Source organism: Seriola lalandi, unplaced genomic scaffold (genome assembly GCF_002814215.2).
Source record: "Seriola lalandi dorsalis isolate HSWRI2012SDOR001 ecotype SW California unplaced genomic scaffold, Sedor1 jcf7180002054606, whole genome shotgun sequence".
NCBI lineage: Eukaryota > Metazoa > Chordata > Actinopteri > Carangiformes > Carangidae > Seriola > Seriola lalandi.
This window is the reverse complement of record NW_019525159.1, coordinates 3,484,171-3,495,886: the sequence shown is the minus strand read 5'-3', so window position 1 is coordinate 3,495,886 and position 11,716 is coordinate 3,484,171. Positions and strand designations below refer to the sequence as shown.

Genomic DNA, 11,716 nt, shown 5'->3' with positions numbered 1-11,716 from the left:
GGGGGGGGGGGGGGGGGTGATTCAACAGAAGTGATCATGTTTCAGTGATTTTCAATATCTCACTACGTCGTCACATCATGAAAGAGAAAGACAGTGAGGCAGACCGAGTAAGAGAATAAGACAGCGTGACAGAGTGAGGGGAAGGAGGCAGAATCTTGCTGTGACAGCCTTTTCACTCCTTATGAATGACGTTTTTCTTCCCCCTCAGCATTCTTTGGGACTTCAAAGCGTCAATCTCAGCAGAGCGATTTGGCCCGACTATTGTGTGAATCTTGAATATTCATCAGGGTCTTTCTTTTCCATGAGGCCTGGGACTCTGCTGGGTATCTGCAGGGATCTCATGATATATTGCTGTTACATATAACAGTGATGGATATAGATATTGTCTGATGTCTTGTGTAAGCATAGGTGTCTAGGTTTAGATGGATGCATACTCTCCAGTAGGTTTGCTTCATGCAGCTGTTGACAAAGCTCCTTTGTCCTTTTCCATTTTATTCCTATAATAAAATAAAAATGAATCACTACATAATTATTAGCTTTTTGTCAGAAGACACTTTATAACTCGGGACTAGAAAAATGCACAGAAGCTATTGTTCGGCACACTGCTGAAACAATTAGTCAAATAATTGATTGGTTGTCAATGGGATATTTGAACAATGTTGAAAATTGATTAATCATTTTTTTAAGCTTCTCAAATTTGATGATTTTGAGTTTTTCCTTTTTGTATCAGAAGATACAAAAGGATGTCATCTCAGGCTTTTGGAAAATTGGATGGGCATTTATATTCTGGCATCTCTAAATGATTAATCAATTAATCTGTTAATCTGATTAACTAATCATGATTAGTTGCAGCAGTGGTTCTGCACCACGGTACAAAATGTAGTACGTTATTGCTTCTTACAACTCAACGAAGAGACAAAGCCAATCTTAGTTTTGCTGGATGATGAAGACGGTGTCACTCTTTCTCGACTCCTGCACACCCCGGTTGGACCATTTGGGGCCGGACAGCTGTGTTGCCACGGTAATAAACTGCTCTCCAGTATTCTATGACGGCAGTTTTAACCCTGATCTGCTGAAAAGCCTCCTAATTTCACAGAGCTGAGGGTCAGCTTGGCCCCGGCTGGAACATCGCTCATGATACGCATTCCATCTCTGCTCGCAGTAATTTCATCATCTGTTTTCTGCCATGGCTCTTTGTTTCACAGGTTAGCAGTGATTTTTCACAGTCATCCATCCCGTTCCTCTTGGTGTGCGATGAAAGGTGTATTTACTCCTTAAAGTCCTTTTCTGAAATAAAAAACGTGGCTCATTTTCATGGTGCATTGTAACAGTATTGCTAGTATTAATGTAAGGTCTCTATTTCATAAGTAAATGTTTGCCTTATGAAATGGAGACAGATTATTACAAACAATCAGGTTGCATTAATTGATCTCTGACTGCTGGAAGGTGGAGCGACACAGTCTGCAAAACAAATTGGAAATAATCTCACAGCTAAACAACTCCCCACACTCACCCACATCAAAACTTAATGCCAAGGGGTCAAAGCCAGAAGTGGATGAAAATGAAATAAGCCTACTGTACCAGCAGTAAGTTCACAATTACATGTGTTGCCATGAGAAGTGGAGAGGTACCTTGTTGGTATATTGTGCACAGTAGTTTCTGATTACGTGGAGTAAAAGGTGTTTTTACACACACACATTATTTTAAAGCAGATGTTCTCTCTAATGTTTATGGTGTCTGCATTGCACAGCTCCTCACAGGACGGTTTGCAAACTGCACTTATTTTGTATCTGCACCGACTTTTGGGGTTTTTGTTGGAACAACCTCAAGTTTGAGCTTGAGCATCTACCATGGTGCAAATAACCAGAGAATGGATGAGATGTTATCAGGTTGGTTGAAGTGGAGCTTTTCAATCCTGTGAAGAAAGTTTGAGAAAGAGGTGAAACAGTGGATGTATTAAGAAGACTGGATACTATGTTCCAAGATGGCCCTCCATTCATTCTAATAAGATTCTCCTTGGGAACATGTGCTGAAAAAATCGCCAGTCTTCCTCGGGCTTCCTATGTTTTTTTGGCCCATGGAGCGTTCTCATTCAAGTCCCCCTGTAGCTGAGCCGGGTGACCCCCCCGCTAACTTCAAATGAACAGCATGAAAACAATTTGCAAAATACAGCTCTTTTAGACTTTTTCATTTTTATTGGACCTAATGGCCTGAATTCTGACAATACAAAGAGTTATTTCAGTAGTGTTTGTGACATGGGGGGAAAAAATAAATCATTATAATTCAGGCCGTTTGTGGACCAGTGGGTATCATGTGACCTGTAATTACAACTGTGGCCACTACGCCAAAATTAGCTTACAGCTTAGCTCATTTACTGGGGGCTTTGCTGAAACAAGTTGGCTAGCATAATTACATTTGGCTCTACACTTTTTGCAGAGTTGGGAGTTGCGGTCAAAAAAAAACAAAAAGAAAAAATGTCCTGACTTTTTGTCCTTTGTATTGGTCAAATTTCAAGTCCTCAAACCTAAGCCAGGTTAACACCAATGATATCTTCGGGGTTATTTTCTTAGACTTAGGAAAGTTCCTTATACAGTCACAGAAGAAATTAAACCTCTGTTTTCACAAGTCAAGTTGTACTCTCCATGATGAGTAAACTATACCCTCATGTATAAAATTGGTGGGGTGTCCCTTTAACGCAGGTTTTGAATTATGTTCTGGCACTTGGTTCATGTCTAATTTGACTATTTCTCATTCCAGTTGCAACAAACATTGTGGCTTTATAGAGTGATCAAGGTGCTGACAGAACGATTTCTCCGGCAGTATTAATCATCCTGTAACTATGTGTGTGATGACAGATGGGTTCTGCAGTTTAAATTCGAACTGAGAGAGGAAAGGGGGGAGGGGGGGCCGGAAAGTGAAGAGTTAATTTCACTGAAAGCAACTCTTCCAACCAGTCTGCCCCACTTTCAACCCCTTTATGTGGTGGAGTGACCCCCACCTACAGAGCCGCTCACTCCCCTGGACCCCCCGTCCCCATGGGCTGAGCAGGCTGTCTGAGAATACGGCGAGGCTCCACGCTGGGCGTTTGATGGAGCGCAGAAGGGTGTGTGAGGTGCATTGACCCATTCACATTGCTCCCCATGCACTCGTGCTCCAGAATAGGCTGACTTATCACATGTAATGCACAGCGCTGCACAAATCAGGAGTGACAGCTATAGGGCTAGTGGAGCACTGTAGGGGAGATGTGGCTTCTGGGAGCTGCTGTTCCCACCCAGACAGACTTTAAGAGGGGACAGGTGTGAGGTGAGAGAAGCCCATTTGGCTGTTGTTATTTTTTTTGCCCTCCTCCACCTTTTTATTTTTTTTTTTGCTTTTGTTTGCTTCCCTCCCTCCATTTGGATAATTATCCAATGGATAATGGATAAACATCTTTTTCTTTAAGGAATAAGTTTCTAACTTACAAGGATTTTTGCTGAAATTAAGTCACGCCTTAGATGTTTATGATTTATGTAGGTGCTGTTGTAGACTTGATGTAATCTGTCTAAATGCTCAGTTAATCCTCTTAACTTGTAACCCACATAAATCTTTCACCATTGGAATGTGTCCCTTTTTTCCTTTTTTTTGTCCTGTTGTATTGTATGTTTGCATGTGTGTCTGTGTGCGTTGGATTAGTGTGAAGTTGCAAAGTTGTGGTGGTGCCTGGAGGTGTGAGCTCTAATCACCTCTAATCACCTGACGTGTGATGCCCTGATCCCTGTTGTAGCTCTGCAAGTGCTGGTGCCCCTTTCACATGAGGAACTGACCGGGATTCAGCCTATGTCTGAATTTTAATACCAGACTCTTGGTTTCAGATTAATTCCCTGTGTTTGCCATTCACACAACACCTGTGTCTGCAGCTGTAGCTCCGTACACGTTGTGTCAAGACGTGGGACATTTTTCAGAGAAAGCTGCTAGCTGCTTTGTCTGTGTTCAGTGTGGATTGTGTCCCTTTGTTGGGGTTCTTTTGGACTGTGGGGACTTTTGTTTTTAAGTATTTCGATTATTTTTTTTGCAGTTTTAAGAAGAGTAGTTGTTAGTTTCAGCCTTCCTTTCATCCTTCCTGTGAATTAAAGTATGTAGATTTTATTCCTTTTTAAATGTTGTACTGTTGAACCTTGTTATATAAAAGTCCCACTTTCCCAAATTTTTGGTTTTTATGTTGTATATTTTTTTGGAATATAATTTACGTAAATATAATACTCTGCAGAGACTGGTGATGTGCAGAGAGTAACTGGTAACATCTGGCATGACAGTAACTTGACAAAATTCCTGATAAAATTTAATGCAAAAACTCATTTCCTAAATTCATTTTTAAACATCATGCTCTAGAGAGGAACATAATGCGTGTCTGGCAGAATCCACTGTAGCAACTCTAGTTTCTTGTGCACAGCGTTTTGTTCTCAATTCTTGCTTCGCAGTATCAAAACCTTTGTGAGCTAGAAGTTGCTCTGCCTTGCAGGATTTGACACCAGGTGCTTTCTACCTAAGTATATGTACATGTCCTGTGTAAGTTTGCTGTCTTTAGTTCTTACTGTAGTTTCTGTGTTCTTCTTGGCATGCTGTGTGTTTGTGTGCCGGTGGCAGTAGTTCATAATGCTTTCGCTGCTGCCTTTCACACCTCATTCAACCCCTGCTCACATCCATGGCCCTGGTTCACCCCCCATTGTGCCCTTCTATTCTGCTCTCCTCTCTGTGTATGAGTGATGTGAGAATCTGTAGTGTGTGTGTGTGTGTGTGTGTGTGTGAGTGAGTGAGAGAGAGAGAGAGAGAGAGAGAGAGAGAGAGAGAGAGAGAGAGAAGCCGTGTGTGGATTCAGATATACTCAGCTGTTCCCTCTGTAGTGAGCCGGTCACAGAAAGGGCTGGACAAATAGCACAGTGAGAGAGCAACAAAGTAACACCCTCTTCCCCCTCTTTTCTCCCCCCTTCTTCACCCTCTCTATGTCTGTCTCTCCCAGGCTGTCAGTGTGGAGTAAAGCTGGAGGCTGCGTGAAGTTCCTGAGAGTGCAGAGAGGCAGAGTGGCAGTCACTCACAGAGAGACACTTGTACCGAAAAGAGGACTGGCACTCTTTCAACGGAAGGATATAAAAACGCAGCCTCACACCTCCGCCTCTTTGCACGGGCCTGTTCGTTGTGGCAGCACCTCAGGGATTTGAAGGAGGCGGGTTGGTGCTGGCGCGATGGTGGTGCTGTGGTTGCCTCAGGAGTGGGCCTGGCAGGCTGTTCTCCTGGTGACAGGACTGGCATCAATGAGCTGTGGGTCTGATGGTGAGTTCTGTGCTGGACTTAGCTCTAAGTACTGTGTGTTTTGATGGTTCCACTGTCCCGCTACCTTCATGTTTCAAGTCACGAGGCCTTCTTCAGATTGTTTTTTAGTTTCGTTTTAGTCCCGTATGGGCTAAACTGTGTAATATAAAGCTAATATAAAGTTTTTGAGATTTGGGCATAGGTATGTGTTAGGACGGGAGACTGGTAAATGCACTTTATTTTTTTCTTAAGTCAGAAGCATGTTTTCACACGTTTTTTTATTGATAGTAATAAAAGGTGACAGGTTGATCGTGCCAGCTTTGAGATTATCTGTCTGTTTTTTGCTCCATGGTTTCTATGATGAGAAAAAAGCTATTATGATCTCCACAGAGGCTACCATGAGAACGGCTGTGCATTTATCTGTCCCGTCCTCTCCCTTCCCAACGCCCCCCAACCCCTCTGTTCATGTTTTGAATTGTTTGAAGATGGGCAACCAGTTGTCTTTTACGATGAATGCCAACAGTGTCACCGTGCCTCGTAAGGTTGTCACAGGCGGGGAGGGGTCGACAATCTCCCAGCCTCAAGAAGATGACACTTGTGCATTTGTTCTGCTTCTGATTGGGGAAAAAGTAGAGAGATGGAGCTGGTCAGTGAGAAACTATGGTTTCGGCATTACCATTTTTTTTCTGAGTGTGGCTTTTTATCAGAGCTGAAACAATTAGATGAATCATTGATTATTCGATCGACAGAGAGACTGCAACTATTGTCATGACTCATTTCTTTGTCTGATGGACTGTTGACTGGACAAAAAATGTATTTGATATTTTTTCACAATTTCGACATTTTATAAACCAAACACTTAATGAAAAAGTGACACACATAATTTAGTCAATAATGAAAATGATCATTAGTTGCAGGATTACTTTTAATGGGTAATGTAAATAGCAGAAATACTTTGTTTTCAAGCACTAATTAAGAGCACAGTTTGGTGTCAAGCTGTAAAACCAGCATCTGGGTCCACACACACTCACAAACCTTGTGTTTGTGTGTGTGTGTGTTTGTGTGTGTGTTTGTGTGTGTGTGTGTGTGTGCATGTGTGTGTGTGTGTGTGTGTTTATAAATATTGCCACTAAGAGATGGTCTGGAAACTTTCAGCATATGACTCTTAGCTGTGACTGGATTCCCCTTAAATGATTGATAGTGTGTCAGTTCTTTAATTTGGCAACCTATTTATGCTCCTGATGCTGCCATGGCCTCTTCTTTTGTTAGAATGTACTTGTAGTGTATGGTACATAGTGTATACATGTATGTCATGTATATGATTGTAGTGCTCATTTAATGTAGATTTGTCAACATATTACTGTGTTTTCTTCCCCTCATACCGTAAAAATGTAAAAACCTCCAATTCACCACCAGATTGAATAAAAAGCTGATGGGATCATAAAAAATAGGTAAATATTAATCCTTTCAAGCAGAAACACAGATTGATTTTGATTTGAATCCCGGTACAAAGAAATTCTTTACTGAAATACTGTCAAAAATAAAGACCAGCTGTAAAATCCCTTAGTGACTGAGTGGTTCAGAGCTAGCTGTAACTTTCACAGTTGGTCTTGAAATACCTCAGCTGCTGATGAATGTTTCTTCAGAGAATTTCCTTCACACTTATCTGTGCAGACTGAGCTAGGTGTTTAATTTCTCATCCAGTGTTTGCCCAGTGGGTTTGAGGGTCAGTAGCCACACAAATACAAGGGATGTGGGAAGATAGAGTGAAATTCAGACAGAATCATCTCTAAAGAGTCACACTGATTTTCATTCTTCCAACAGTCTGACTATAAACTGAGAAGTTTTTGCTCGTTCCTGTCACAGCAGAAATGAAGCAGTGAGCCCTCTTGGAAAGATTTCATACTAAAGCTTTTTCTGCGTTGCTGGACTTCCTCAGCTTCACTCATTCTGTCCACTTTCTTTCACCAATTCTTCAACTAACAGTTGCTTTTTTCTGCTTCCTCTGTGATCCGATCTTTTTAAAGGTCGCCCAAATGAGTAAAACATGTGGGAGGTTGCCCATAAATCTTAAGTACCATGGTCAATTTGCCACCTGTTTCTATAGGCTGGTGAGGTTCACAGAGAATAGATGAACCCTAGCCCTGTTCCTCCAGTGGCAACTCACTGGAAATACAAAGAATTCAGTGCGGTTATGACACTTATACCCGGTATGATGGATGCATTTTAAAAAATTGTATTGGTTTTGGCTCATTTCCTTCGACAACCTTTTGGTTTCCTTATGTCTCATGTTTGTAACACAAAACCACTGAGTGACCTTGAAAACCTGATGTGTCTGTGCAATGACTGCGACCAGTCAAAGAGAAACACTCATCCACAGTGGTTCATCACGGATATCCACTTCAAACAAACAAAAACCTTCCAGATTATGTGAGAATTTGAGATGATACACCAGCCAAACTGATACGAGCTCTATTTAAATAGTTCTGAAGACCAACAACAAGTTCACTTTACCCCCTTAAAGCCATCCTCTGGTTTTCTGGACATGCATGTATAATCAACAGGACTCTCTGAGGGGCTGTTTTCCAAGTATAGTGTGTTGTGTTTTCATTAACAGCAATCTTCAAATACCTGAAAATGTCAGTGTGTCTCTGTAGGAGCATTCAGAGGGGGTAGTAGGTTTGTCTTTATCAACAGCCGTTTCTTTTCTGTTGCTCCACCTCAGTTACACGAGTGTGGAGAAGATTAAGCTATTTAGTGAAGTTTGCTAGAGACTGACTACTTCCAACTGCAATGCCTTCTAGTATTAATTAAGGAAAAGGCACACCAGGATCATTTTGATGTTCTATAAGGGTTGTTGTATATGTACTTTACAAATAAGCATTACGAGAGTGTAATTGCAATTTAAAATCAGCTTTAAATTGTTCAGACTCTATGGCTTTAAAATGAGAGTCAGGTTGAACTGTATGATTCCAAGTGTATGAAATCTATGTAGCCACACATACAAAACATTTCCAGTTTGCAAGGATATACACAGTGTTGTGTAGCATTGACTATACTTAACGCTCTTTGGAAGACAGTGTTGTGGAATAAAGTCGGAGTCAGATGGAGTCTGGTGTGGTGTAGCAGTCCAGCAGTACAAAACAGCAGCAGTTGGTCCTCGACAGGACCAGGCTCCTCCAGCCTTCTGTGCACAGCTTCCTGTCAGGATGTGGATACAGTTCCCCCACACAGAATTTGATCCCCGGGCAGATGTGCTGCTCCAGCGGTCAGGCATGGGAGCATAGACTCTGTGCATGTGTAATAGTTTGTGTAATAGTTGTTCATGAGCACCACATGAGTATATCTGTCTTCTGAGATTTGGAGGCTTAGGACTACTTTTTCTTTTAGCTCATAGGGAGTACTGAAGAGACCACTAGAGTGCAAATGTGCTCCAGTTGTAACCTTAAAAAATGCAGCTTCAACACATCATGCTGGAAAACCAAGATTATCAACAGTGACATTTAAAGCAAATGGACAACATTTCGGGAAATACACTTATTCAATTCCTTGCCCAGAGTTGAGAGGATTGATACCACCCTCATGTTTGTGCAGTAAATATGAAGCTACAACCAGCAGACAGCTAATGTAGCTTAGCATAAAGAGAGGAAACAACTAACCTGGCTCTCTGGAGAATCTGCCTACCAGCCCCTGCTGCTGCATTTATTTACTGTACAGATATGACAGTGGTACTAATTTTCTCATCCAAACCTTTGCAAGAAAGCGAATAAGTGAATATCCCGAAACATCAAACTTTTTCTTTTACATTTAAAGCCTTGGGTAAAGTGCATGTGATTCTTTAAAGTTACATATCTGGTTGTAAGTTTCATAGATCAAGACCTTGAATAACCTTGAGTAAAAACAGAAGCTCCTGCACTGTTTTGGCAGAGGTAATATTGTGGGGTAAAGTGACACATTGTGGTGGCACTATAGCTGTAGTCTCTCAATATGTCTGTAATGGAGCCCAGCATTACTCAGTGGCTTGTGGCATTTTCCAGTAAGTCCAGACCACATGAATAGACAGGCGAGCAGGGAGATGCATTGACGGGACATTGAGGATAGACAATGTTCAAAACAAATATCATGAAGTTCCAAAGAGCAGGAATAGATAACAGAATATGGGACTGAGATTGAGTTTATTGGAATAAGAGGCAAACACAACACACACATAGACTGACTGTGTCAGTATAAAACCTTGGTTTCATAAAATGCCAGCTTCTATACCTGTTCTGTGTCTATCAGCCTGTGTGTGTGAGTTTGTGTGCTCCTATCTCGATGTCTTCAAAACTTCAAAAGTATAGAAAATTGTTCAGGTATGCATGCTATGCAGTATAATATTCAGCATGTGTGTTGTATTTTATGATGTGTAATGTCAATTTTATGTTTACGGTTTTTACAAAGAGCTGAATATCATGTACTCACAGGTATTCATTTCTCTGATAAACGCATGCCCCCCTCCTCCAGCCACAACTATAGGCACACTATTCTGCACAAACTATGACTTTTTATTAAACAAGTTATCATAACTTTTTAAAACTAACTAAATGATGAATTTCAATTATATACAGTGGCAGTTCTGTGGCTTGTATGGTGCCCTGGGCAAATACCCCCTTCAGCATCCCCGCCCCAGCTACAACCAAAGACACACTATTCTGCACAAACTACAAAAAACGTCATAGTATAATAAGTTACGAAGACGTCATACTATAGTAAGGTCTTAAAAGTAGAAAAAATGTCATAGTATGGTATGGCAAAAGAACATCAAAAACCGTCATCGTATTGTAAGATATGAAGACGTCAGGGTTTAGTGACGCCCTAAAAGTAAAAAAACGACACAGTATAGTATGGCAAAGAATTTGAAAAAATGACAGTGTAGCATGGCAAAAAAAATGAAAAAATGGCAAAATATAATAAAGAATAAAAACATCAGAAAATGTCATATTATTGCAAGGTATGAAGACGTCATTGTATAAGAAGGCCTTAAAAGCAAAAAAAACAACATAGTATAGTACGGCAAAAAACGTGAAAAAAGCAACATAGTATAGTATGGGAAAAAACGTGAAAAAAACGGCATAGTACAGTATGGCAAAAAATGTTATAAATAACAAAGTATAATAAAGCATAAAACCATCAGAAAACGTCATAGTATGGCAAGATATTAAGACTTCATGGTATAATAAGGCCTTAAAAGAAAAAAAAAAACGACATAGTATAGTGTGGCAAAATAAAGTGAAAAACGACATAGTATAATGAGGAAATAAAAACATCAATAAAATGTCATAGTATAGTAAGGTAATAAGACGTAATAGTATAATAAAGCTCTAAAAGTGAAAAAAGTGATATAGTGTAGAATGGCAAAAACGTGAAAAAACGACATAGTATATAGTATGGCAAAAAAAAAACTGAAAAAATGACAAAATATAATAAAGCATAAAACTATCAGAAAACATCATAGTATGGCAAGGTATTAAGATGTCATGGTATAATAAAGCCCTAAAAGCAAAGAAACCAACATAGTATAGTATGGCAAAAAACGTGAAAAAACGACATAGTATAGTGTGGCAAAATAAAGTGAAAAACGACATAGTATAATGAGGAAATAAAAACATTAATAAAATGTCATAGTATAGTAAGGTAATAAGACGTAATAGTATAATAAAGCTCTAAAAGTGAAAGAAAATGATATAGTGTAAAATGGCAAAAACGTGAAAAAACGACATAGTATAGTATGGCAAAAATAAAAAACGGAAAAAAATTACAAAATATAATAAAGCATAAAACTATCAGAAAACATCATAGTATGGCAAGGTATTAAGATGTCATGGTATAATAAGGCCCTAAGAGCAAAGAAACCAACATAGTATAGTATGGTAAAAAACGTGAAAAAACGACATAGTATAGTATGGCAAAAAACATGAAAAAATTACGAAGTATAATAAAGCATAAGACCATCAGAAAACGTCATATTATCGCAAGGTATGAAGACGTCATGGTATAATAAGGCCTTAAAAGCAAAAAAAAAACATAGTATAGTATGGCAAAAAACATGAAAAAACGACATAGTATAGTATGGCAAAAAACATAAAAAAATTACAAAGCATAATAAAGCATAAAACTATCAGAAAACATCATAGTATGGCAAGGTATTAAGATGTCATGGTATAATAAGGCCTTAAAAGCAAAAAAAACATAGTATAGTATGGCAAAAAACATGAAAAAACGACATAGTATAGTATGGCAATAAAAACTGAAAAAATGTCATAGTATAGTAAGGTAATAAGACGTAATAGTATAATAAAGCTCTAAAAGTGAAAAAAATGATATAGTGTAGAATGGCAAAAACGTGAAAAAACGACATAGTATATAGTATGGCAAAAAAAAAACTGAAAAA

General features: G+C 39.4%; 1 protein-coding gene across 1 annotated transcript in view; it reads left to right on the top strand.

Annotated features, from left to right (window-relative positions):
• Positions 1–11,716, top strand: part of bmpr1bb (bone morphogenetic protein receptor, type IBb) — a 62,856-nt gene that overhangs the window by 30,946 nt on the left and 20,194 nt on the right. The window contains exon 4 of the mRNA XM_023419545.2: positions 4,997–5,307. Coding sequence (XP_023275313.1) covers positions 5,220–5,307 — 88 coding nt within the window. The 5' untranslated portion in view covers positions 4,997–5,219. The remainder of the gene's footprint in view (positions 1–4,996; positions 5,308–11,716) is intronic.